Below are 26906 nucleotides of genomic sequence, written 5' to 3'. Positions count from 1 at the left end.
CCCCTCCTCCCAATGCTGTCTTTTTTTTAGACACAGATACAACCAAGTCACATTGACACAGGCAGGCAGAACACCATATGTACACGTAGACACAAAGGCCTCAGAGGCTGGCTAAACGGTACACTTACAGAGGACCCGTCATGAAAGGTCAACAGACTGGAGAAACGGAAATATTCTCACCTGAAACATCAAATAAAAAACATTGTTAACTGCTCTCCTAATCAGGTCGTACTTCTTTTAGCAAGTCGCTCAAACTCTGCAAGCCGTTTACATAAATACGAACTTTCTGAGTGGGCTTAACTTGTTTGTTGGAGGATTGTTGTGCTTTACCTGTAAACCTCTGACCTGTTGATACTTGACCTATACAATTAATACTTAGTGGAAGTACTGGATCACGAGACATGAAGAGAAAGGATCTGAAACTGCAAGCTGCTGCTGCTCACGTATCCAACATGCGCCGCCTGCTCCGTCCATTCAAGGCGTGACAAGAGACAGCCGTCCCAGCTAAGCATACCATCGCAGCCTCCTCCCGCAATTTGGGTCAAACATTTACAGAATTCCCAAGGGCAACATCACATGCCCCTTAAACGTAACAAAAGCAAACATTAGATTCACTTTAGCTCACGTTAAAGTTCTGTTTCTAATGCATCGGCACACAAACAAAAGGCAAGCAGGTTGAAAAACAAAAGCACTAAGTGGCATTAAAGAAAACCAACAAACCGGAAAATTAATATACCAACTGCGGAAACAGAATTTCCTGAGATGGTGTGCAAAATGCTGCCTCTTTTCTATTTTTATTTTATTTATTTTTAGGGGCGGGTAGGGCTTGTTAATTTAGGGACACAACTAAAAATGATAAACGGATATTGTATTCTCAAACCAGCTTGGCTACATAGCGATCACACAACCCTTAATGTCTTAAGACTGGAATACAAACATCAGTATGTTCTTGCTGCAAGTTTTAAAAACTGTACACCGACGGGTTACATTCATTTCATAACCTACTACTTTTGCTTGAACACCAAACTAAGGAAAGGACACAAACAGACATTAAATAGGCCCCTCTAACTTCGGACACACTACAGTCTAAGACAGCAGAAAGTGATTTGGCTTTTTTCTTTCTTCCCAAATCAACATGTAGTTGTTTTTTTTAACTTCTGACAGAGAGAAACTTTAAAACTGGACTACACTGATGTTCTTTGTGGATCTTTACAGTCCTTCTCAAGATTCAGTTTGAGCACAAAGGTCTGGTTCTTTGATTAGAGCTCTTGCCAGCTATACCCTCTTCATCATCTTCCCCTTCCTCGTTGGAGTGTGAGCCGGCTTATGGGAATTGCCAGAGACCGTATTGTTACCGGGACCTCAAGCTCCCAGACTGACGACAATCTGTCACATCTGAATTTGTCTCTGTAATCCCATTTGCCATGTTTATGTATGAGTGTGAGTGTGTGTGTGTGTGTGTGTGTACTGGTCTGTGTGAATGTCTGAGGCTACAGTTGGTCGTTCAGATGCTGCTCTCTGTCGCCCTCTGGTGGTTTGACTGTATTTTGTCCAGGAGACGGGGCATGGGGAGGGTGTGTGATGGCGGGGGGGAGGGTGTGTGTGATGGGCACAGCGCTGGGCACGATTCCTTCAACGGGTGGTGGAAGACCGCCAACAGGCAAACTCACGACACCTGGGGGATACCTGAAAGGAAAGGGGGGGGGGGTTAATAAACCATTAATGAAACAGCAGCGAGAATCTCATGATCACAATCATTATAACATTACCATAACGACAGCATATAAGTTTGAAGGAGCAGATTGTTTTAATTATATAAATCAAAGCAGCAGAGCGGAAGAAATGTAAATTCTTCTTCACCAGACTGATTTAAAATTCAACGCCCCGTCTCGATCACGGTATTTTCTCATATTTGAGGCAACTCTTTTTTAAGGCACGAATAACAGAGCTGGAAAAACGCATTTTGACGACATTAGGCCAAATCTGTCGCCATCGTTTGATATTTTCAGGTGAAGCAACACAGACGTCACGACAGGTTTAATTCTGAGAGCAGGTATTATTATTACCTATATATATTACCTATATGCCCCATTGAGCTCAGGGTGAACGGTAGTGGGGTCAACTCCTGCCCAGTGGTTGTTCTGGGTGAGGAATTCCTTATTCACGCAGTTCTTGAGACTATCTGGGATACGACCTGGAAAAAAAGCAGGAACGTTTATTTATTTAAATGAGCAGTCTTCCGTTCTTCTTCCAGTCACTCCGGGGATCTTGTTAGTGTCACTGCACTGCCTGTCAAAGCAGCAGAGAGTTTTTTCTCTCTTCTTGTTGCCCTACAATCCACTTTCGACCGCGATGTCAAAGACAGGAAAGATTAAACGGCACAAAAATAAAATCACAGGAGGGGGAATGAGCGATAAGATCAGAGGGAGGAAGTGGTTCGAGAAATACGCAGACAAGCAAAGGAAGAATGAATTCAATTGAAACGCCCGAGAGTATTTCAAAGCGTCTCCACGCTACAACGCGCTACCTGTGATGGCCCTTCGGATCTCCCTCGCCGCCTCCTCTCTCATCTCCAGCGACGCCTGTTCGCTGTACCAGGCAGCATGGGGGGTGCAGATCAGATTGGGGGCATCCTTCAGCGGGCCTTGGCTGAAACTGAGAGAGAAATCAGTTACAGCTAATCACTTAGCCTGGTTGTTGACAAGCTCGCTAAGAAAAGAGTGAACATTTCCAGATTGGAACGTCACGTCTCCGGATTGCTCCACGTCTGTGACAGAGACCCAGAGACGTTCAGTGTTAAATTATTCGAAACATATTTTCCCGCTCATCTTTTCTGCTTATTCTAGAATCATTCTTGTGTTTGAGTGTCGTCACTATTCAGGATTATCCATCCCAGCAGGTTCTACCTGAAAGGCTCCGTCTCGTGAACATCCAGGGCGGCTCCACGTATCCTCCCCTCCTTCAGGGCTTGAGCCAGGGCCTTCTCATCCACCAACCCCCCCCTGGCTGTGTTCACCAGGAACGCTCCCTGGCGCATCTTCAAACACACACGGTTTACTTTAATGAGGTTACGGAGGCGGCGGGTTTCCCTGGGTACCCGCTCCCTTGAATATTAATGTAGTTGTCATTGGCGCGTGTGTGTGTGTGTGTGTGTGTGTGTGTGCACGTGCCCGCCCTACCTGTTTGACGGTGAAGTCATTGATCAGGTGGTGGTTGTGTTCGTTGAGGCTGCAGTGCAGAGAAACACAGTCGGAGTGGAAGAGCAGGTCCTGGGAGGAAGTAGAGGAAACGATACCGAAGATAAATCAAACCCACCCAGATTACCTTTCAGATCAGGCCATAATTATAGATATAAATCTCTATAACAAACACTTGTTAAAGTATATATAGATTATTTATTACCGACATTATCTCAGATGTTGTTAATAAGAGCGCATTTCTCTGTTGTCACATAAAGAAGGAGCAGCAGGCAGATATTTGCCGGTGGAGAGAGCATCGCAGGAATGTTGTTCCTAAAAAGATTTCGTCCAAGACTGTCACTTCCACGCCGGCGCTGCGATCTTATTGGCTCAAATCCTGAACGGGAGTATAGTGGAAATGGTTCTTTGCTGACAGTCATGGGAGATGTGCTTTACTGATCCGTTACTCGCAGAGCAATTTAACTCTTTCAATGCCATTGACGTCCGTCTAGACCCAAACATTCACTGCCAACCCTGACGTTGAATTCTGCCTCTCTTCAACGGCAAATAACTCCAGAACGGAAAATGGTCGGAACACACTTTGTTTTACCAGATGAAAGAAGAGACTTTAGTCTTTCATTTGCTAGGTTCCGGGTTTGCGTAGTCGTAGTGAAAAATATTCTGTGGGGCTTGAAATAAAAGGGCAAAACGAGTGAAAACTGTGACACTCGGCATTTAGCTGGCACTGAACAAGCTAAAGTCCACAACATCCTTAAATATATGAGTGGAAGGAGACCCCGGACCCCTATCCCTGGTGGAAAAGCTGCGTAGTACTGAAGGGCTTATTAGTATCACAGAGTGTGTGTGTGTGTGCGCTACCTGTAGCGTGGTGACCCGTTGTAGACCCAGAGATCTCTCGACCCCGTCGGCCAAATAAGGGTCGTAGAAGATCACGTTGAAGCCGAAGACCTTGGCTCGCAGGGCGACGGCCTGACCCACGCGACCTAGACACACACGGGAGCAAACGCACTGCATAGGCAGGAACGCACACTCACTGCCTGCAGCCGTTCCTCTTCCTCCAGAGGCATCGGCACGTCGGTCGCCACTCACCTAGCCCTATAAGGCCCAGCGTCTCCCCCCTGATCCTTGCCGCCCCGGACGCCACCTCTCGGATCTGCTCCACGCTCTGAACCCGCGTCCCCTCCCGCAGAGCCTGGCGTGAACAACAACTACTGATTGGTCGTTTGTTTTGCTACATATGTGCAACCGAAGAGCAGTTGGGAACACAGCCGGAAGAGTGGAAACTAAAATCTTAGAGAGTTGCCCGTGCAGCTCTGATCAGCAGGCTAGTTAAAGAACGAGTTCATTCTTTAGATTATGTGCAGACTAGTTAAAGAACGAGTTCATTCTTTAGATTATGTGCAGACTAGTTAAAGAACGAGTTCATTCTATAGATTATGTGCAGACTAGTTAAAGAACGAGTTCATTCTATAGATTATGTGCAGACTAGTTAAAGACCGAGTTCATTCTATAGATTATGTGCAGACTAGTTAAAGAACGAGTTCATTCTATAGATTATGTGCAGACTAGTTAAAGACCGAGTTCATTCTATAGATTATGTGCAGACTAGTTAAAGAACGAGTTCATTCTATAGGTTATACGCAGACTAGTTAAAGAACGAGTTCATCTTCGCCCGTTAATCGACCTGGTGCAGCCACGTCGTGCGCCGGTACAAGGTGAGGATGTGACAGAGCGTGGAGTCGGCCGTCTCTTCCACCGAAGCCGCCGGCATGTTACATACAGCGATCCCTGTGGGGCCAGAGCAGATCAGGATTAGCATTGGGTGTGGGGGGGTTTGGGGGGGGGGGGGGGCAGACTCGAGGCATCCCTTCAGAAGTTTTCTATGCAAAAACACAACTGGCAACTTTGAAATGGCAAAACATCGTGGTGGGAGCAGATAAGGAGAAATCTTTTTTAATGCAAACGTTAGCGACGTCATGGTGTTTTGAGTTATTCACACATCAAACTAGTCAAGTTGGATTTTGAATGCAGGACTTTTACGCCGTATTGATCAGAGTATTTATTCCACCACCGCTCTGAAGTAATGAGGAAATGCAGCAGGACAGACGAGTGAGACACAAAGGCGGCTACAATATCTACGCCGCGCCTCCTCACCCAGCTCCCCGGCAGATTTGATGTCGATGTTGTCGTAGCCGCTGCCGATGCGGACGATGATGCGCAGGGCTTTGAACTTCTCCAGATCCTCTCTCATCAGAGTGATGGTGTGATACATCAGAGCTCCGACCGCTTCATTCAGCACCTGGACAGAAGCAGATAGAACATCTCAGCCTGTACAGCCTTACTTCATCTCTGCGATAAGACAGGCAATCGCACATGAAGACGAGATGTCTCTCGAGTGTGGAGCACCAATGTGTGTGTGTGTGTGCGTGTGTGTGTGTACGAGCACTAGTCAAGCACGGCATCGCAGACATCTGAAAGAGTCCCGTTTGTCTTTTTTTCTTTTTAAATATACCTCCCTGCACAGATTAACTTCTCTTCCTGATCATTGCCATGGAAACAAAGCTTTTAACGCCACGGGAACCAAGATAAGGCGTCTCTCCATTTAACAAAACTGCCTAACGCCAGTAGGAATCTAATGGGATCTGAAATGGGGCTCCTGTTGAAAAATGAATTTGAATTTCTGACTCGGTGTGAACACCAGTCGAGTTCACCTTCTACTTGGTTCTCCATTGATCCTGCATCTATTTCTGCCGTCGCCAGCCCTGCTCTGCTCTTCACGATGGAAATGACACGCGGCTCAATTCCAATGAAGCAGCCCTCTTAATGAATACAATGAAGTGGCTGCTTCCCAGAGAGCCAGAGAGAAAGGCTGAGGGAGAGCGGGCCAGATGGTTCTCCCACGCTGTGTGTGTTCTCGTACAGAGTGGCTGGCAGACACCCAAAACAAGACCCAACCCCGCCAGACATGCACATTTACAATCCGTGGCGGCGGCGGCGAGGTCGGAGCCTGACCCACATTTGATCTCTTTTTCCTGAAATGGCGTAATCGTTGAATTTCCTTAGAACTCTGCTCGTTCTATTTTGTTCTTTTGGATCTTTTGGAGGGAACTCGGAGCTTTATTGACGCGTTTGAACAACCGGAGGAGATAAAAACACTCTCGGGGTTGTGGCGTGATCCGCGTTACCTTCTCGTGGATCTCCTGTGTGGACTGAGCGTCGCAGAAAGCCACGGTCGCTACGTCTTTCAGGATGGGCATCTCGACGGTGCAGTCGCGCCCGTCCAACAGCGCCACCAGGGGGCGGGGGTGCATAGGCCCATTCATAATGGGTGGCCTGATGCCTGCATGCACAGAGGCAAAGAAGAACGAATTTTAAATGAGCAGAATCAAAGCGGGAATAAATAAGACATAGTAACTTCAGAATTTGTTCCTCGATATCTCGGTTGATTATTGATTTCTATCTCGCCACCAAATTTAATCCGGATCAGATTTTAAATGTTAACATTGAAAACCCCATGTTAAAAATACACATCAAGTTTGATTCACTTTTACTTTTCAGGGTTGGCGTATAAAGATACCAAGAACAATTCAGAACCCTTTGATGATGATCCAGATCACCGTGTGGAACTCCTACACAGCTGCACCCCCCCCCCCCCCGCCCCCCCCTCGGAGAAATTAGAACTCTCTGCTTTATTTTATTACTTCCACGGGTATGCATTCGTTTGCACCGTAATTTCCTCCACACTTCTTCATTTGTTGTCAGTTATGAAATCTAGACGTGAAGTTGCTTAATCTGCCCCCCCCCCAACTGTGACAATAAGTGTGGAGAAAAGGAAATAATTTCCCAAAGCAGCTTGCTGTGGCTATAGCGCGAGCTCCTGTTGTGAGAGGTCATGTTTCACAGCTGCACCCCCCCCCAAAAGATTTTAGTTTTTCCTATCGGCAAATGTATTTAAAATTCAGTTATAGCTAGCACTTGGAAAAAGGCTGCAAGGGGAGACGGACGAGGTACCGCAGGTTGGCCGAATGTTCTAAATGTAATTTAAGGAGTATTCTATTTTTTGCATTGAATTATTGTATTGCGGTATGTTGTATCATTTAGAAGTTACTTACAATGCGCATCGCAATACAGACAAATGAAGACATTTCCTGGTTTAAAACTATATATAATATAAATATAGAATACTATGATGTATTTATGATCATCCTTTCAACAATACCTGGACATTAAATGCATTCCTTGCAGCAGTGAGAAGCTGAAGAGAAGCAAAGACAACTTCACACAATCAGTTCCTCAATTTCTGCATCCTCAAATTACAGCATGAAACCTGAACCGACGACGCAGAGACCAATAAGACGAAATCAAAATCCAGCTCCCAGTGCGTCGTGTGAGCCGGGCTAAAACATTAGCCATCCCATAATAGGCTTTGCCTGGAGGCCATTGCGCATGAACATCAATACAGAAGCAATGGTGCGCAGCCGAGAAATTAGAATTCAACGACGGCAAAAAGGAAAAGCACTCCCAGGCTTCCCCGTATCCTTCAGTTTAACTCATACTATGTCATAATACTTATTACGTAGAAGTAGTATATAGTACAAGTACCGCACTCGTCTCTCGATGACGCACTCCGTTATAAGACCTCCTTCCAGCAGGAGGCCCTCCGGTACAAACGAGTGACTTGTGGATGACGAGCGTAATTAAATAGGACCGATGTTCGCGTTGCACAAAATAATGGACTCGTTTCCCTCCTTCAAGCTGAGCAGCAGAGATTCCAGACATTTCTCCACTCGGTCAGAGCGAGGGAGGAAACAGCTTTCATTCCAGCACCAAGTACGACCTCGGGAGGACCAGTACTACCGACTGCTGAGTAGTAGTACATGCTAAAAAACCCATTCATTCATTCACCGCCTGCTTCCCCCCCCCCCAAGCCTCCTTTATTGAACTTATTTCCTTCCTGCTTTAGTGACATTAAACACTAACTTCTTCATGATATTAAATAATTGCTGAAGATTCTCTCGTTTTCTGAACACAACTCTTCATCTCGACTCGCTCCCTCTCCCTCGTTGCATCAAACGGGGGCCGTTGGGAGCTCTCACAGTACAAACAGCCAATGGAGGGGGGGGGGGGGGGGGCACAGCTACAGCGCCACCCTCACCATTTATCCAAGGATTCTCTGCAGCTGCTGTGAGGTCAGATTTACATTGCAATAAAATGCATTGTGGTTCATGGAGGTTGTGAAGTTACCTGCATGACCTCTACCGCCCCTGGTGACCCCCCTCCCCCCCCTTTTTTGCGTGCTTGCTGTGTGTCATTCATTCCAGCCTTCCGTTTCGTTTCCCACACTGCTTGCTCGGAACAACTCGCCATTGTTCAACAAGTCTGAGGATAAACTGAAATATTGTGGCGGTTACATTTCATGCATGTGATGTAATTTACTCGCGAGCGTGTTTTATCACGCACGCCATGAATCCAACGCTACAGACCAGATTCACTGCTGGATGTGGAATTGGGGCAACCCAGCAGCAGCGTTTTTTTGCAGCCGTAAACAATGGAAATAAAGCAATTATAATTATTGGCTAAAACCAACCGTCTGACGCAGCAACTCTGCTTTTGCAATACGTGCTTAATAGTCTGGGACACTAAATTACATGGATATGAAAATGGCATCTCTGGGGAAATCTACAATCAGACCAAGATGGTGCTAAAAGCCATTTTGGGATGGAAAGGGCATCTGCCAGCGGCTGCTGGGACTGAGTCACAGGAGCCTGTGGGAAAGCCCTGCAGCCCGGCCTGCATCCAGCTGTCGGTGACCCGGCCCATAAGAACAGCTGGATGGTTCTCCCAGAGGAGGGAGGCGATGCTTTCAGAGACAAAGAGCAGCAATGTGTGTGCGTGTGTGTGTCTGCGTGTGTGTGTGTGTTTAAAGTGCAGGTTACTGGGACGTCTGCCAGCCTAGACAGAGGACGATCCGCCAAACAGGCTGCAGATCTACAGTTAGAACTCACAGGAACTACGACACACACACACACACACACACACACACACACACACCCTCGTGAACTCATCAGCCAATCACTGAACACCAGAACGCAGTTATTTTTAGTAATATCTCCATTTATTTGACAATCCACCCATTTGATCCAGCCCTCCTGCCTCGTGTTTGCAGCCTCTGAGCTTTCGTTTCCCCTCATTGTAAAGCTTTAAGCGTCTTTGGACGGTAGTTCAGCCAGAAGAAGACAAATGATAGTCGATTTGCAGCTCGAGCAACAATCCTGATTTTAATTTCCTTGTGAACCGACAGTGAACCCAGAGGGGATGGTACAGGATCCCAGGGAGGGGGGGGGGGGGGCAAGAGAAGCTGTCGGCACCTGAGCGGCGAGCTTTCTGCCTCCAACCGCTGAGCCACAGCAGGACTGATTTACAATGTAGGCTCCAGGCGTGCAGCAACAGGGCAGGGCTGTTTATCTCACCCCTCCATCTCTCAACTCATTTTCTGATCTCAATTTCTCATTTCAGTCTCGTCTCCCCAGACTCTTCATCTCCGTTGCCCTTTCCTTGCGACCCATCTGCCTTTAGAAGAACGACAAAACGTCACATTTTATACTGCCACTGTATTAGAGGGTTAAAAATACCAGAGTACACAGGTAAGAAATGTTCAAACAAAGGTTTGGAGTCCAATTTCTGCAGTCTCCTTCTCTTCTTTGAGCACACACACACACACACACAGGACATTTATGTCGACACTACAAGCTGTGCGAATCTGCACAATCAAGCCAGTTCAGGTTCGTCCAGTTTCTGTTCCCATTGTTGAGACGCCGGCAGCAACGCAAAAAAAAAAGGAAAAGACGACAGTCGGCCGTGAATCAGTCCAGTCAAACATCGTAAACTTGTTCTACTGGATTAGCCGTTCATACGGACAAAAAGAAAGTCACAATCACGATGAAGGTCCAGCCGGGTCGGGATCGATTATCTCTGGATTATTAGAGCTATGAACTCCAGATTACAGGCTCCCGGCGAAGCCTCCAGGAACCCAACGCCAGTTTAATGCCACGTTATTCCTGACCGCGCGTACACAGAGACACTCTCTGCATAGTGAACAGTACGCAGCGGTGATGGCCGCCCCACTTTATGCATCGGCGTGCGACTACCTGCAGCACGAATACAAGCCGAACATCCCCAGGTGACTCTGCCGGCACACAAAATGAACCAAACTAGCTAGCTTGGTGCTTCGGGACGCTTCGTGATCCGTGCATGACAACGACGCGACCGACTTGGCCATCCGTCCGGAATGCTTCGCAGGTCGTAGAATGACCTTTGGCTCAGCGGATGAGGTTTTCGTGGCACCTTTGGAGGCCCGTTATAATCCCGTTAGGCACGAGTCCCTCCATCAGAGGACCATCGCATCCCGAAACACGAATCGATGCGCTGATTTTACGCCGCAGCCTTAATGAGTGAGCCAGATCTAATAGTTTCTGAAAGGGGCAGTAAAGTAAACCTTGGACTCTCGAGCCTCCCCCCACCCTCCCCCCAAAGCGAGGAAGAGAAAGATCAGAGCAGCAACTGTAATCTTTGATGACATCGCAAATCCATAAAATCTGATTTGTTTGGGGAGAGACAAACTCTCAAACCCAGATTTACGACACCACAGATAGTGATTCAGCTTCAGGGCGGGTGATTTTATTCCTCACACCTCCCTCTGCTACCCCCCCCCCCCCCCCCCCCACACACACACCTTCTCATTCCTTAGTAACCCTACCGTCGTCCCATTTTCCAGAATAGTCTTTTCCATCCTCTATCTTATAGGTGCATCTGTCACCTGTGTGTCAGCCTGTCTATCCGGATGCACGAGTGTGAGCCGAGTTGGGTGTGTATGAAGGTGTGTGTGTGCGTGTGTGTGTTAAGTCTCCGTGCGGAAAAAAAAAAAGCACAATGAAAGGGAAATATGTGTCATGTCCTTGCTCGTCCTCGAAGGAGAGAGAGAGCGAGAGATCTATTTCTGTCTCCACAAATGAAGGTGTTCAAGCAGCATTCAAAAGGCAGAGATTTGCTCTACCCTTTCTCTCTCTCTCTCTCTCTCCCACACACAGGGGGAGAGAGAGAGAGAAATGGCTAAACGTTCTCGTGCGACGAGAGAGAGGCGGCGCGTTAATAAAACATAATGGAGTGAGGGACGATCTGGAAGAGACGAAGGACGAGGAGACGGAGGAAGAGAGAGAGAATGAGAGGGAGAGAAGGGGGAGGGGAGCAGGAAGGCGGAATAATGTGTACTGTAGTTCATAAACATTGACACACACACGCACACACACACACACACAGAAGAGAAGCGGCGTGGCAGACGTTTACCCAGAGGCATGCCTTTGTTGAGGAGGTGCGAGCTTCCCATGGCGAGTTCCCCGGCCCGGTTCCCCGGTCTTCACGCAGCAGACGTGAGCAGGAATCCAGTCAGCATATGGCGGCCGCGTCCAGCTAGCTCGCTTCCCCTCGTCCTTCTCCCAGCCCCTTGGTGACAAGCACACACATGTGCTCCCCCTCTTCTCCCTCTCTCTCTACCTCTCCGTCTCAACCCTCCCTCCCCGCCGTCTCCAGCTACCTCCCTACGCTAGCCGTCCCTTTCTCACTTTTTATTACAGCAAGCTCCTCTGTCTCTCCTTCTGCAACCCCCCCCCCCCCCCACAAAAAAAAGAAAAGAAACATGCACACACACACACCAAAATCAAATGCTGCTACATTTATGACAATGGGAGAGAAAGAAAGTATAAAAGAAACGACTGTAGGGTGCAAAGAAAGAGAGCATGGTGGAGAAAGTGTATGTTTGAGTGTACGAGAGGAGCAGGAATGGGGAGGAGCTAATGGCGGGAAAAATGCATCTTTTGTTTCCTGAACGACGGTAGGGAGGGGAAAATTAAAAAAAATAAAATAAAGAAAGGAGTTATGCATTTGCAAGGTGGAAAAACATGTTCCTTCCAATATCAGGAGAGCATTGAATGTCAGAAAATGAAATTGTAATCAATAACACGATGCGACCCATCAAGTGTGTGTTTTTATGTCGACTACAAACTCTGGGTTAAGTCCCCAACTTAGTTTTTCTCCCATTTATTTTATCGTGTTTATTTCTGCAGTTACAGAAATTCAAATTTGAGATTCAAACATGTTCAACCTTGAAAAACTCTACATTTTATACATTTACAGCCAATGACTAATCTGATATTCTACTCCAGCATGAAAGTAATGGAATCTTCTCATATTGTTGGAATGGAAGAGTCATAAAGATTTTATTTAATAAGATGTCACATCTTATAAAAGTACTAGCAGCTTCTAAGAAGGTCAAAGTAATCTTACAGCGCTTTTCTACATTTAACGGATCAGTATTTTTGCCTCCAGAGAACAAACAGAGAAAAAAGACTTTACATCAACGCCTCGTCTGCGATTCAACCAGTAATTGGCGCATAATTGACGTATAGATTGCGATAATTTGACAACGAACAAGAAATGAATCTTCAGTATTGTGCGTTTTGCTTTCTCACACTAACCACAATACTACATATAGTTTCCATTCATTCTTCTTCCTGAAGGTAAAAAAGCCTGCAATCGTCTCGTCTTCAGCCGCTTAGCCGTGACTCGCATCTTGACCGGAGCCGGCCAAGAAGCGGAGTACACCCTGGACAAGTCGTCAGCTCATCGCAGCACATGATTTCCACAAAAAAACGTTACTAGACCGCATGCTATTTCGGAGGCGGCGTGCCCGTCTGGTCTGCTGCTGCCTGATTATATCGCTGTATAATTGTCCCCGTCGTGTCCATGCGGGCAGCGTTCACCGCTGTAACCTATAGTCACTTTAATCTCTGTAAACACACATATACACACCAGATTAAGACCGTTCTATGTCTGCAGCAGTGATATTACATTTCCTCTCATATGCACTCAGCAAACCTCGGATATCCCCAAATCTCCAGGGCCGAGTTTAAGAGCAGCCAGAAGAGGCCACGGGAAACTCGTTGGAAAATCATCTCCCGTTTTCTTTCTTTCTTCTTTTTTAATGTGGCTGTGAATCAGTGAATCAGACTAGACACGCACACGCGCGCGCACACACACACACACACACACGCACGCACGCACGCACGCACGCACGCACGCACGCACGGGTACGGTGTTGTTTTGAGGTTCAAAGTAAGCATTTTGTGACTGCTGCAGGCGAATACCAGCGCCCGGTCGCTGCGACTCAAGGTGCTCCCCGCGATGTCCTCGCCAGATGGCGGGGGACGCGGCGGGAGACGAAATGACTCACTCAGCCTTAAAACGCCAAGTGATAGAAGCACGGAGATAAAGCACGAACAGGTGGTCCACAAATCCACACACATTTCTAAACAGCTGCCGGCGACACCGAAGCGTAGCCGCGAGACGTTCAGGCTGAATAACCTCATTTTGTTGAACTTAATCATAATTCTGTTTGGGTGAGGAGTGAACTGCTGACCGCGCGCACACACACACACACACACACACACACCTTTTTGTTCCATCCCGACAGTGAAAATGTCAGGATAATCCTGAAATCACGGCAGCGACTTCCTGGAGGATTTCAGAGCTCTGAAAGGAGATGATGAATTTTGCGCTGCATAACTTCCACTTGTTATTTGAAGGGAACATATTTGAGCCACTTCCTGTCATGACAATAACAGCCCTGAACACAACAAATGGTGGCAAATAAATGTAAAATGTATTGGCAAATGTCTCTGGGATACATGTTAACTCTTCCGGGACACACACGAGATCTTCTGCATTCCGAAACGCCGGTAGAAATCAAACATTTTTATTTCATGCTTCTGGAAATCACCAATAACTTCGTCAATGTTTCCTACTGGTGGGTTAAATTAAATCTTCCTGCGTCTGTTAATTTTCTTAGGAATCGCAATGAGAAAAAGGATTGGTTGGCATGCATGGACACTTAAAAATACAGTAAAGCCTGATATTATAGCAGTTCTGTTTGCATCATACACAGAAAAGTGTCAGTTTACTTTCCACATAATTCCCTGCAACACGACGAAATGCTTCGGGAAGCTACGGACACATCTGTCCAGCCAACTCTCGCCAACAATTGACAAATTATTCCCATTTTCAAAAGGAGGAGATGGAGACAAATGTAATGCTTCTAAATCATGAGGAAGAGGAGACGATATCCGGACTCCTCCGGCTCCGCGGTTAATAGGAGGAGGAGCAGATTCTCCACATTTAAAGAACACGCTGCTCGATTATTTATTGCTACTCATGAAAGAAACGGACTATTAGATGTTGGGAATGGATGGAAGGCCTCACTACCTTACAGTGTTTAATAATAATAACTACTACTACTAATTATTACAATGTTTCGCCAGTCTTTTCCCCAAATATATTCTGAGGGTGGACAGTACACCATTTCCTCTCCTTATCAGTCCTCACCCTCCCCTCTCCCCTTCCCCAGTCATCTCTCGTACCCCCTTGTTCTATAATCCATCCATCTAAATTTGTCTTTCAATCTCCCTCCCACTCCATCACTCCCGTTACTCGCTTACACTACAGCTCTAAGTGTAGATTCAAAGAAGCACATCGCGGCCAGATGCAGGTGCACCCACAGAAAGGAAAATAGATTCGCGGTTATGGAACGTGAGCAGCAGAACAACGTGGACGCCACCACAGAGAAACAGAACAGACACGGAGCTAACTAGAAGTCTAATCTACCCTCGGACAGATGGGCACCGCGTGAAGAAGCTAACCTTTGCGCAGAAAAGGAGGAGGACAAGAATAAAAAGGGGGCGGAATAGATACGGCGGAACAGAAACAATAGCAACGAATGGACGGACAACTCTGCAGAAAATATAAATGAAAGCAGCACAGAGCAAATTAGGAGGGTGGAAAGACTAGGATACATTTTTATATCTACTTTATGACAATTTATTATCATGCAATACCTCAGGACTGCATCTGGCAATTATATTATCGATTAATAAGATTATAATTTTCTTTATTAATGCCTCTGCCTTTTAATTGCCCAATAATGTCTTACTAACTGATTTTTAAATCTGTAAATGCGGTTTAAATGTTACAATTAAATCTTTTCTCCCGACAAAATGAAATCATCTGTTCCTGATAACATTCCCGACATTCCCTGTAAATGTCATCCGGCTTCGTCCAGAATGTTTTGAGTTATTTTGCTGACAGACTGATTCCATAAGCGCCGCCTCGCCTCAGGTGAGAAAAGTGAAAGTGAAAATATGTCGTAATATTTCCACGTCTGTGCATTTTGGTCTGCTTTAGAGCTCAATGTTAGCAGCTTGTTTCATAATTCCTAGATTATAAGGAGATATATTGTTATATATATAGAAATAAAGTCCGTTCTCTAACGCGAACTCATTTTCCACCTTTACAGCTCGGCGAAGCTCCCATAAACACCTGCGTACGTCAACACACTCTACACACCGGAAGCGCTTGATATTCGGTAAATACGTTACGAGCTCAGAACTCACCCCCTTCCTCTCGGTTCTTCCGTTGCTCCGCTCTGTTCCAAACCGGAGGAGGGGTGGGATAGACGCCCGGGAGCGGCCCAATTGTAAGGGGCTGAAGCTGGTGCCAACCAATCATCATAGCCGGACTCTGGGCAGCAGCCAATTGAAATGCGTTTGTTGCGTCTGGGGGGGCGGGTCCTCTCACTCCGGGAAACTGTATTGAATGGGTGGAAGGGGAACTGGTTTTAGCTCATTATGGACCGAAACCTGTATTTAGAATATCTTCAGATTCTACACAACCTGTAGTAATTGCTTCACTTTTTAATAATTTAATCGTGGAAACACTTAATCGAATATATTTTACACTTTCTCATACAAACTACCCCATAATGGATTTTAAAACAACTCGAATCCCCTTATAAATACTAATTTTATCACTCAGATGTTGGAAATCCGATCTCTGAATGATGCTAGTTATTTTTTTCGGAAATACAATAACTGTACTTGATATTTATTAATTCTGGTATGAAGAGATTAAACCCAAGTCAGATATAGCGTAATTATCTATACGGATCAAACGCACCTTCGCTTTAGATAAGTGCTTAGATGCAGCAACCCCCCAAAAACAGGAACATTTAATTATCGTTGTTTATCTTTACTGCAGTAACTGAACTCATTACAGACACTTCACATTCACTGTAACCGCTCAAGGAAACAATGTGTTTACTGAATTAATTTTATAATTATTTGAAGTCGTTGCTTGTACGTAGTCTTTTTTTTTTAATCTCGATCCAGACTTTTAAATCGAGTCTTGACAAAGCGCCTCACACGCAGTACCGACACCGTGTCAGCAGATGGCGATAGTGAGCACTAAGGCCAATCTGAGCTGATCACACAAACAACCACAAGAGAAAACCACAAAACCAAGATGGCGGTGCAAGAGACAGCATCTCAACTGTCCATGGCTCTTAAAGTTCAAGAATATCCCACCCTGAAGGTAAACAATAGCTGAAACCGGCACATTCTCAAAGTGTGAAGAGTCCCAATCCTCTAAAGTACGCGACGCGTTTGATGCCGTTTGGAAAAAGGATTCTTGGTTAATTCGACAGCGAGAATCGCGAACTTCCCGGGAATGCTAACGTTAGCTAGCCTAGCCTAGCCTAGCCTAGCCAGGGAGCAGCGTCCACTAACTAAACACAGCCTACATTTATTTCTTAAGACGTAGCCAAGATACACCATACGATGTAGAGCAATGAGCGACTAGCTAGCAGGCGACACACTGCCTTAGCGAGATGCTATTACCGACATATTTAGAGGGCCTGTGGGCTGGCGTCTTGAGTCCGAGCCTGTTTATATTATTCAAAATTATTTTATGCTAGCTGTGAAGCTTCGGTTAATCTATGCACTAAAGGTTAAAGCTAGCATTCATTTTACACGCGCTTATCTAGCGGAGCGCTAATGCATTTTTTGCATCAGCGAGTTGAATTGGAAAGCTAACCAGCACATTTAACCATTTGATAGTACAGAACATTTTTGTTTAAACGATGTCAACATTCATAAACTCTGGCATAATACGTAACAAAGGGGACGCTCGTCTCCTACAGCCGGACACGGGGATGAGGAACTGTCGTGTGTGTGGGGGGGGGGGGGACCCCCCCTCGCTAATTATGCAATCTGCCGCGATAAAAATCAATACTGTACATTTTTGTCGGCAACAAAAAGTTGGAAAAGCCTACCAAACGGGAAAACGTGGAGAATGCACAATTTGAGCTGGGCCGGTAGATGGATGGAGTCACTGAGGGCCTCGAACGCCGCGCGTAGAGGCAGACGGTCCGTCCTGTGAGTTAGCACAGTGTCATCAGACCGCTGCCGCCTCTCTGCGCCTCAAAATGGCCAGTGAGAGGAATCACTGTCCGCCGCGCACACGCACAGTCCCTCCATTCCACCGCCGCTAAAGGACGAGCCGAGCCGAGCCGAGCCGAACCGAGCCCGGGGCCGCTTCCTGCGGCAGCGCCGGCGTTTTAAACCCACGTTCGTGAGTAGCGACGCGTCGGCAGCTGCGGCGCGATAATTAACGTCGTGATGAAGACAAACGTGGAACTTCGTGTTGTTGAGACATTTGTGCGTTAATGAGGGATGAGGGGTTCGGCGTGGCGTTGCCTGAATGCTGCTCTGAGGGGAGGTGGGCACCATTTTAAGACGGGTGTGATGTTCTAGTGTTCGTTTCATGCAGAAATATCCGAATGATCTTTACTGTGACTCGACCGTTCTGGAATGAGAGCACCATTGTGTGAATGTAGATCTGAACTGTCACAATGCTGCTTTACTCGGATACTAAGGAACATATATTATGCATATGTGGATATTTTGGGAAATTGCACTCTAATAGTGCTTTTTTCCCAGGCATGGCAAAACCGAACCCTTTAGGTCATTAGTTATTTTTTTACAGCCTTTTTTAATGGGCTGTAGGATATCAGTTTTCTTTTCTGTAGTTTATATTACAATTTAAAAAAAAAAGATTTGAATGGGCTCTGAAAGAGTTTCAGACGATACATCGTTATTATTAGTAGTCAAATTTATAATGACTCATGAATGAATTAAAATAGAAGCTGGGTTTTGTGGTTCAAATGCTTTATACAGGAATCGTGAAACTATTATTCATGTGGAAGTAGGATTACAAAAGTCTTTCATAAATTGTGATAAGATGATAAAATGCTGTTTGAAACACATAATCAGTCCACCAGAGCAGTACTACCAGAACAATGTTTATTAAATGTAATAATCTCTAAACAGATTTTTTTAACCTTTATTTAACCATGTAAGATAAATAAAGGACCTGGACCTAAGTTGCATGTTTTTGGTGGTGGGAGGAAGCAGAGAAAAACGCAGAAAGGCCCAAGGCAGCAGTATAACAGCGTAACGATCTGATTCACAGGTAACTGAAGAGTATTGTAAAGTGGAGAACCTGGTAGCTGATGGTCTTTAGAACAGTTTTGTGTCATTTTATAGATGGATGCTCCCCTGAATGACAACGTGGTTTGCAAATATTATTTGTTGCTTTTCGAGCTCTGTTTTCATTGTACTTTATGCACCACAACCACCGAAGCAGATAGAATCTATTGATTTAAATAAATATTCTTACAATTATAGACTTGGAGAATATCATTTTTACAAGGTTATAGTCAGACTGAATTTCTATGTATTTGCTTCCCCTCTAGTTTTGCAAAATGGATCAGCAAGGTTATCTTTAGCTCATAATGTTTGTCAGATACTGTAACTAGCAGAGACGAGTGGTTTTAATATTTCATGATGTCAATAATAATAACTGGTGGAGCATGTATTTTAAAATGCAGTTGGACCATAGTTGCTGTTATGGTCTGTAGTTCAGGTTTGACCAAAATGGTTGTTTATTGTAGGATCCAGTCATCTGCTTGTTTCTGTTTAGAAATATGTTTATGTAGTATAAATATACATTTATTGTGTTATTTTACAGCGGAAAGGTCAATCGGCACTTTTTCATCCCTCGTTTGAATGCAATAGATTGCGTTAGCTTCTTTCTCCCTACAGTCCCTACAGGCCAGTGGGACTATGTTTTCATTTTGAGGAGTAACCCAATCACTCACAAAATAACACTGTTGTGGAGCAATCTGAACATCCTACTGCCTCTGGGGAAAATGAAATCATCTATCAGCTGGAATTTAACTACATGTGTGCTTGTTAAGCTGTTTGCTGTTAATAATAATAATAGTAATCGTTGTTTTTGCCATGGCTAAACCCGTACACCCGTCACAATGCGGTAAACGCCACCTGGTATTGTCGTTTTAGGTCCCTTATGAGACTCTGAACAAACGGTTCAGGGCAGCTCAGAAGAACATCGACCGAGAAGCGAGTCACGTGACGATGGTGGTTGCGGAGCTGGAGAAGACGCTGAGCAGCTTCCCTGTGGTGGATTCTGTGGTGTCACTGTTGGACGGCGTGGTGGAGAAACTCAGCGCCTTGAAGAGGAAGGTGAGGAATGCTGATGTGACGCCGCCCATAGCGGACGCCATCGGGATTAGCATCCCGATGCTTAAAGGGCACCTGGAATATAAATGCGCTGATGCAACAAGTACGGCTATTGAACGTACAGTATGTCGGTTTGAATCCACAATGCAGTTGTATGCGATGCATGTTCGGCTTCTGTGAGGGTCTAATTGTTCTTGTGCGTTTGTGTGACCTGCAGGCCGCCGAGTCCATCCAAGCAGAGGACGAGAGCGCCAAACTGTGCAAGCGGCGCATCGAGCATTTGAAGGAGCACAGCAGCGACCAGCCGGCGTCGGTCAACCTGTGGAAAAAGAAACGCATGGACCGCATGATGGTGGAGCACCTGCTGCGCTGCGGCTACTACAACACGGCAGTTAAACTCGCTAGGCAGAGCGGTATAGAGGTGCGTATCTGCGTCCCGCTGGAGTGAAGGGATCAAAGTGCAAAGTTCACGCAGATCATGGCCTACACGACGTCTCCGACCTGCGTTAGCGTTTCGTGTGATGTTGTGGATTTCTGCACTTTTCTCTTTAGCGACTTTTAGATTTGTATTTTTAATTTTTTCCATTTCACTGTCTGCATTTTGAATAATTGTTCAGTGATTGGGATTCATCCCCCCCCCCCCCCCCCCCTCCTCTTTATTGCTCTTCATTTTCCAATAATGCATCCCTTCTCTTGTCTCTTTAGGATCTGGTAAACATTGAGATGTTCCTCACAGCTAAGGAGGTGGAGGAGTCACTAGAGAGACAGGAGACGGCCACATGCCTCGCCTGGTGCCATGACAACAAGTCTCGCCTTCGCAAGATGAAGGTGGTTCATTTCAAGAGTCACATTTCACTTCATTAGTTGAACAGGTCAAAGTTAACGCCTGACAAATGCATGAAAGCCACGTCTAAAGAAAACGGCAATGTCATAAGCACCATTGAGAATTTTAGTGGGGGGTTGTGAACATTCTAATCTTTTGTCTGCGTTCTGGTCAGAGCTGTCTGGAGTTCAGCCTGAGAATCCAGGAGTTCATCGAGCTCATCAGGCAAAACAAACGCATGGACGCCGTCAGGTAACGGACAAAGAGCCACGTCTTTACGCCTCCGTGTGAGCGACGGTAAACATTCGTTTATCGTGTCTGTGCTGTGTCAGACATGCAAGGAAGCACTTCAGCCAAGCGGAAGGTGGTCAGCTGGATGAGGTTCGACAGGTGATGGGCATGCTGGCCTTCCCATCAGATACGCACATCTCCCCGTACAAGGTGAAAGGTCGTTCCTGGTGTAAACGCGTACGAGCGACATTTAATTCAGATCCGTTTCACACACTTGGTTACGTTTCACAGGAGGGATATTTAATACTCGTATAGGTTACATGTATGTATCTGAATCCTGACTTGTTTTGAAACTCCCCCTCCCTCTTTCCTTCTTCTTTCTTTCTCTCCTGTCAGGATCTTTTGGATCCGGCCCGCTGGAAGATGCTGATCCAGCAGTTCCGATATGACAACTACAGACTGCACCAGCTGGGGAACAACTCTGTTTTCACCATCACTTTACAAGCGGGTCTATCTGCCATCAAGACACCGTATCCAGACGTTGATTCCTCAGGATGTAAAGAGTGTTTGTTTCCTCTGAGGAGGCCATGTTTTAAGGAGATGTTGCTGTTTTGACGTGCGGCGTCTGGTCCTTAACCTCCACACCCATTCCAGTCAGTGCTACAAGGAAGACGGTACCTCTAAGAACCCGGACTGCCCCGTCTGCAGTAAATCCCTCAACAAATTGGCCCAGCCGCTGCCCATGGCCCACTGCGCCAACTCCAGACTAGTCTGTAAGATCTCCGGGGAGGTGATGAATGAAAACAACCCTCCCATGATGCTTCCTAATGGATATGTCTACGGCTACAATGTGAGTACAGCATCAGCAGCGTGAAGCCACTTTGAGCTTAAACTACTGCTTGACTACTGTAATAAAAACAAAGCTATACAATATATATGCGTTGAAACCGTAACTTGGTGCTCGTTGCATGCCTTCCAGTCTCTCCTGTCAATCCGCCAAGATGACAAAGTGGTCTGTCCCCGAACCAAAGAAGTCTTCAACTTCTCTCAGGCTGAGAAGGTCTACATCATGTGATCGAGCATTGACGTGATCAACAGTGGGCCCCACCCGGTACTCAGAGCGACCCGCGGAGCCGCAATCCAGTGCACCCCCCTCCCACCGGAGTCACACCCAAACATTTCACACAACCCACCCTCCTCCTAATACACAAGTGTGTCCAAACTCCCCCTCCCCAGGTCTCACAAAGGAAACTGGGCTGCTCTTCTTCCAGGCTCTGTTTTAGATGTTGCTAGATAAAGACTTTGTTTGATCTGATCCATTTAAGAACATGGACTATCAGTAATCTCATTATTTTACTGACCCTCTTTCTGAATATTAGAGAGAGGGCGAGCAACTGTTAGGTAGATATTTGATTTTACGACAACAAATAAAAGCCTGTTGAGGTTACTAGTGGTGTTCTTCTGTCTCTTGATTAACGACGCAGGAATATTTATGACTCCATTAACCTGAGCGTATAGTTACATAATGGCTTAATGGTTTACTTCGGAATGTGAGATTTTTCTATTTCACGTTTGTAAAAAGTACTACAAGACAGTGAACAAAGTATCGTTAAAGAGTTTCTGTTTTAATACCAGACTAGTTCTGAACATGATGAAAGCAGGTCTTATGTTCCACGGGGAAGTCTGTTTTTTTTTTATTGCGCTGAAGGTTTGTGGGGATATTGTTCTTTGGTGTAGCTGATTTAATAGTTTATATTTCCATATTAACTGCTCTGCACCAAATCATTCTCTTTTGAGGATGGGATCTTTCTCCATAATGATCCTATTCAATAGTCGGAGAGCATTTCATTAATTAACCCTGCTTTTTTTTTTTTTATCTTGGAGATTTCATATCACTGATATATACTGTTTTGTATGCAAAGAGTGGGTGAATTTGTAGTAAGGGCAAAGTTATATAATTATCCTTCACTTTTGACTTCTAATATTTATGACAAGAACAACTATGGAAAAATTAGATTTTTCAATTAAAATATAAATTATATTTCTTTTAATTTAAAATTCTATTTTAAAAATTTGATTAAGCTTAAAGACAAAGTTGACACGAAGCAAGTCTAAATAAACACGTGATACACAACATAAAGTTACATGGAATTGTGGCAGCAAGCTGGGAAAACATTCTCAGTTCATATAGGCTTAAATTTAAAAAGTGTTGGAGGTATACGGAGGTTTTATTTACTTTACATGTGTAAAAAAAATAAAATCAGCATACTTTGATGCCATGAGGCACAACAAAATGATTCAGTGGTGATGATGAATATATTTATTAGAATGTTAGAGTACAAGTACAGTCAAACATCCTGTCTAAGAGGAGCATTTCAAAAAAGCCCTTGCGGTCTTGTTTCCGTTGAAAGTCCTTAGTACATAAATCATTGACGTTTAACAATACAAATAAAACTAATGTTAAATTACTCAATTGATGCAAAATAACAATAAAATAAATATAAATTGCACCACAGGTGCAAAATAATAGATTAAAAAGGCACAGTCACACAAAAACGTTTATTTCAATGTATTCTCGTCGTCTTTTGTGCCACAAAGAGACAATGCTGAAGCGGAAGGGGCGTTCCCGGCTCTGACGTCATCCGCGTGTGGGTTATAAATACGATTCGCTATTCCTCCGCCGCCATTTTGGAGCGAATTGTTGGATTCATCTGACGAACTCGCAGCTGTTTAATCATGAGCGACCAGCTTTGCAAACTTTTCGTCGGTGGACTAAACGTGGACACCGACGACGATGGCCTGCGTAAGCATTTCGAGCAGTACGGGACGCTCACCGACTGCGTCGTCGTCGTGAACAAGGCGCTGCACCGATCCCGCTGCTTCGGTTTCGTTACGTACTCCACACCGGAGGAGGCCGACGCAGCAATGGCGGCTAGGCCTCACACCGTCGACAACAACTCGGTCGAAGTGAAGCGCGCCGTCGCCAGAGAAGACGCCAACAGGCCGGAAGCACTCGCTAAAGTGAAAAAGATATTCGTTGGAGGCCTGAAAGACGACATTGACGAAGAACAGCTGAGCGAATATTTCTTGCAGTATGGCGAAATTGAGAAGGCCGAAGTCATCTCGGAGAAGGACACCGGAAAGAAACGTGGCTTCGGCTTTGTTTACTTCAACGACCACGACGCTGCCGACAAGGCGGTCGTGGTGAAGTTTCACACCATCAATGGACACAAGGTTGAGGTGAAGAAAGCCCTGACCAGACAGGAGATGCAGGCGAGCAGCAGAGGCGGAATGGGCCTGAGGTTTAGGCCCAGCAGGGGCGTCGGTGGAAGGGGCACTCAAAATGGCTACCCCGGCCGGGACTACGGCGGAAGCTACAACTACGGAAGTAGCGGAGGCTACAACTGTGGCGGCTACGGAGGCTACAGCGGGCAGTACGGGGGTGGTTACGGAGACCAGGGCGGTGGCTACGGAGGTGGAAACGGCTACAATGATTTTGGCAGTAGCTACGGCCAGCACACTTCTGGCTACGGGCCCATGAAAGGCCTGCCTTTCCAGAGGAGCCCTGCGCCCTACACCAGAGGCGGAGGCGGCGGCGGCTACCAGCAGAGAGGGGGCTACAATACCTACTAAACGAGACTCCGCGACGGGATCTCGAACCCCCCCCCCCCTACACACCTGTCTTGTATTGCCTCAAGACGGAATTGAACCGCTCAACTCAAATTCAATAGGCGGCGTCTGCCGTGAAACCCAACAACGACCGAGATACCCCCTAATCTAAACGAGGACCTCCGAACCCCAAACAGGTAGGAAGGTCGCTTCCCAAAAAAGCCTGATAACCGAGTTACCAGGAGCGGCTGTAGCCGTTCCCCTAGGACACGTCAGCGATCCTCCTTGTGTATCCGCGCCGAAGGCGTGTAGTTGTCAATATAATTTTTTTTATTTGCGTTCACCCAGTTCGATGTAGGATTGTTTTGGTGACCAATTTCGATTATCCTAATTTTGCATTTTTTTCCAAGTCTAGTGTAATTTCAATGTATGAGGATGAGAAGGCATGTTTTTGTGGTTTCTGATCTGTATAAAAGCATTTACTCAGTAGAGGCGGATCCTTTCCTTCCCAGCATTGTGTTCAGACTCCCCTCACGCATAGCGATAGTGAATATTGTTGGTTTTCTTTTATTACCTGTAGCGAGATCTAATGTTTATTGTATACTTTAATGTCTGGAGATCAAAACACGCTGTTCAAACACCTTGGTATGCTTATGTATGTCCATTTTAAATAAAACGTTATACCACTTAGCTTAGTTATTTTACTCATTTAACCAGGCTTCCTCAAGTTCATTCACAGGTTTAAGTGTCGTCGATCTTTAGTTGCGTGGAAACTTGCCCACTGTTTATTCCACTTACACTCAGGTGGGTGAAGTTAACCCACAGCCAATGCATGTAGGCATGTAGGGTTTGACCTTGTATTGCAATTATGTGGTTTTTAGATATTGTTAATGCCTTTCTTCCTTATTTGAATACCTTCTGTGGACATGAGGGCTCTGATATTCATCTTTGATTATTCCTATATTTAGGTGCTCTTACTCGTATTCCTGTAGGCTATCCCAGCCAAACTAGCCGTAGCAGTTTGTTTTAGGCTACATCAGGACCCTGTTCATTACCTGGGGTCGATTGTCATAGGAGTCTGAAATATCTCTTTAGGATATCCACATCCAGCAAACTAGGTATGTAAATCACCCTGTCTTCACTCTGTGTTGGTTAACCATGTATGGGATAGATGACGGCGCACACGTGCGCCATTATTTAAGTTTAAACAAGTGGAACTTAAATCATAGCTCACTGCGACTAGCTAATCTAATTATAAAGGGGGCTTTTATGAAGTTGGTGGAAGGGGCCAACGTTGTGATCCACCATTTAAAAAAGAAAATGAAGTAACATGGATAACGTGTGCATTGATGTTTCATCCGGAAAACCATGCTCTGCTCAAATACTCATTGTGTGTTTTCTTCCGTCTCCCCCAGGATGCTACGGTTACCTGCGTAACGTCACCCCGAGAACGACGGCGTGAAAATCCATGCCGCTGGGGGGGACCGGAGAGCAGTTGTGCGTTTCCCTCAGGTGAAATCCGCTTTCACGAAGGAGTTCCAGTGTTCTCAAATGTGGGTTTTAATCTTAATGATTTCCTTAAATATTTGGTGGGTTTTATATTCGAGACCTCTGATGACACTGCACCTATAAATATATTGTCTCTAGCAAAACAGATCTTGAGTTTCTCTGATCATTCTACGTTACAAATATCAACTTACAGGTAAGGAAATGCATGATAAATTGGCTTTAAAAAATTGTCAGCTTGACCCTTGACAGGGTTTCAACATAGAATAAAGTTCTGATTCTAGTGTCGTCTTATTCCTATATTTCTCGATGCGACTTCTGTTGGGTTCTTACTTTTGTCTGAAATATGTGGCCCACTGATCAAAAATGTTTGTCTTGAAAATTTGTGTTTTTAATAGATGATACACAAATATTAAGTTTGCTATATCAAGTTTGCTTTATTTCAAAAGAGGACATATTCTCTCATCTGCAAACAGTAATTTTGTTTTGTGGGATTCATACAGTTTGAGTGTACATTTTCTTGTTTTGATAGGATAATGACGCAGGACGGTTTGACCAGAGGAAAGGAAAGCTTCATGCTTTTCTATCTACCCGCAATAAATCTATTTTTATACACCAAGAGACTCGTTTATGTTACTTATTTTTCACTCATGGGAAACGGTTTTGTTGCATATCTGTGTGGTCATCATGGGCCAGAAATAAGGTGGATAGATTGTGTCCGTGGTTCCCGAAATGATTTGCAGAAGAATAATTCAAAGCAACGTTTGAAACATGAACAAATATTTTGAGATGTGCTGTAAAATCCGATATCATTCTCAATCCGCGTTGATGAATCAGTGTCTGTTTCAGCAGTCTGGGAGAAGGAAGCCTGTTAAAGCAGGGATGCCCGTAAGGCAACGATTAGGTCAGAAACTCTGGCGTTCAGTGTGTCCTGTGTCCTTATGTTCTTTGAAATTGGAGTTTACATGCCTCCCTGGACTTCAGATGTTGAACACAACTGAGTAAAAACGTATAATTTCCTCGTGAATAATGGAAAAAATGGCTGTTCAAGTGAAC

At 45.4% G+C, this 26906-nt stretch overlaps 3 protein-coding genes across 9 annotated transcripts; 2 read left to right on the top strand and 1 right to left on the bottom strand.

Annotated features, from left to right (window-relative positions):
- Window positions 1–1490: 1490 nt before the first annotated feature.
- On the bottom strand, window positions 1491–15815 carry LOC137894621 (C-terminal-binding protein 1). Of its 2 annotated transcripts, XM_068740063.1 has the most exons (12): window positions 11674–11720; window positions 11544–11614; window positions 6386–6540; window positions 5355–5499; window positions 4885–4988; window positions 4290–4392; window positions 4059–4183; window positions 3180–3269; window positions 2907–3037; window positions 2528–2655; window positions 2080–2194; window positions 1491–1686 (listed from the first exon to the last, which is right to left on the bottom strand). In XM_068740063.1, exons 1-12 carry the CDS (start codon window positions 11718–11720, stop codon window positions 1491–1493), a joined length of 1410 nt encoding a protein of 469 aa, XP_068596164.1. The 2 variants fall into 2 exon arrangements, with proteins under 2 accessions (XP_068596164.1, XP_068596163.1); XM_068740062.1 differs by lacking the exons at window positions 11544–11614; window positions 11674–11720 and adding an exon at window positions 15698–15815.
- Window positions 14831–26469, top strand: LOC137894622 (heterogeneous nuclear ribonucleoprotein A0-like). 6 transcript variants are annotated; one of them, XM_068740069.1, is made up of 3 exons: window positions 23437–24541; window positions 25760–25856; window positions 26383–26469. In XM_068740069.1, the coding sequence occupies exon 1, from the start codon at window positions 23472–23474 to the stop codon at window positions 24366–24368; it is 897 nt and encodes a 298-aa protein (XP_068596170.1). In that variant the 5' UTR covers window positions 23437–23471; the 3' UTR covers window positions 24369–24541; window positions 25760–25856; window positions 26383–26469. The 6 variants fall into 6 exon arrangements, with proteins under 6 accessions (XP_068596171.1, XP_068596170.1, XP_068596169.1 ...); XM_068740068.1 differs by having other exon boundaries at window positions 23437–25462; XM_068740070.1 differs by adding an exon at window positions 14831–14844 and having other exon boundaries at window positions 23477–26469.
- Window positions 16590–22158, top strand: maea (macrophage erythroblast attacher, E3 ubiquitin ligase). Its single transcript, XM_068740351.1, has 9 exons — window positions 16590–16673; window positions 19502–19684; window positions 19899–20102; window positions 20387–20509; window positions 20680–20756; window positions 20837–20945; window positions 21132–21265; window positions 21390–21585; window positions 21715–22158. The coding sequence occupies exons 1-9, from the start codon at window positions 16605–16607 to the stop codon at window positions 21808–21810; spliced, it is 1191 nt and encodes a 396-aa protein (XP_068596452.1). The 5' UTR covers window positions 16590–16604; the 3' UTR covers window positions 21811–22158.
- Window positions 26470–26906: the final 437 nt, after the last annotated feature.

This window comes from Brachionichthys hirsutus, chromosome 6 (genome assembly GCF_040956055.1).
Source record: "Brachionichthys hirsutus isolate HB-005 chromosome 6, CSIRO-AGI_Bhir_v1, whole genome shotgun sequence".
Taxonomy (NCBI): Eukaryota; Metazoa; Chordata; class Actinopteri; order Lophiiformes; family Brachionichthyidae; genus Brachionichthys; species Brachionichthys hirsutus.
Note: the sequence above shows the minus strand (reverse complement) of the source record. Positions and strands in the feature narration are given on the sequence as shown.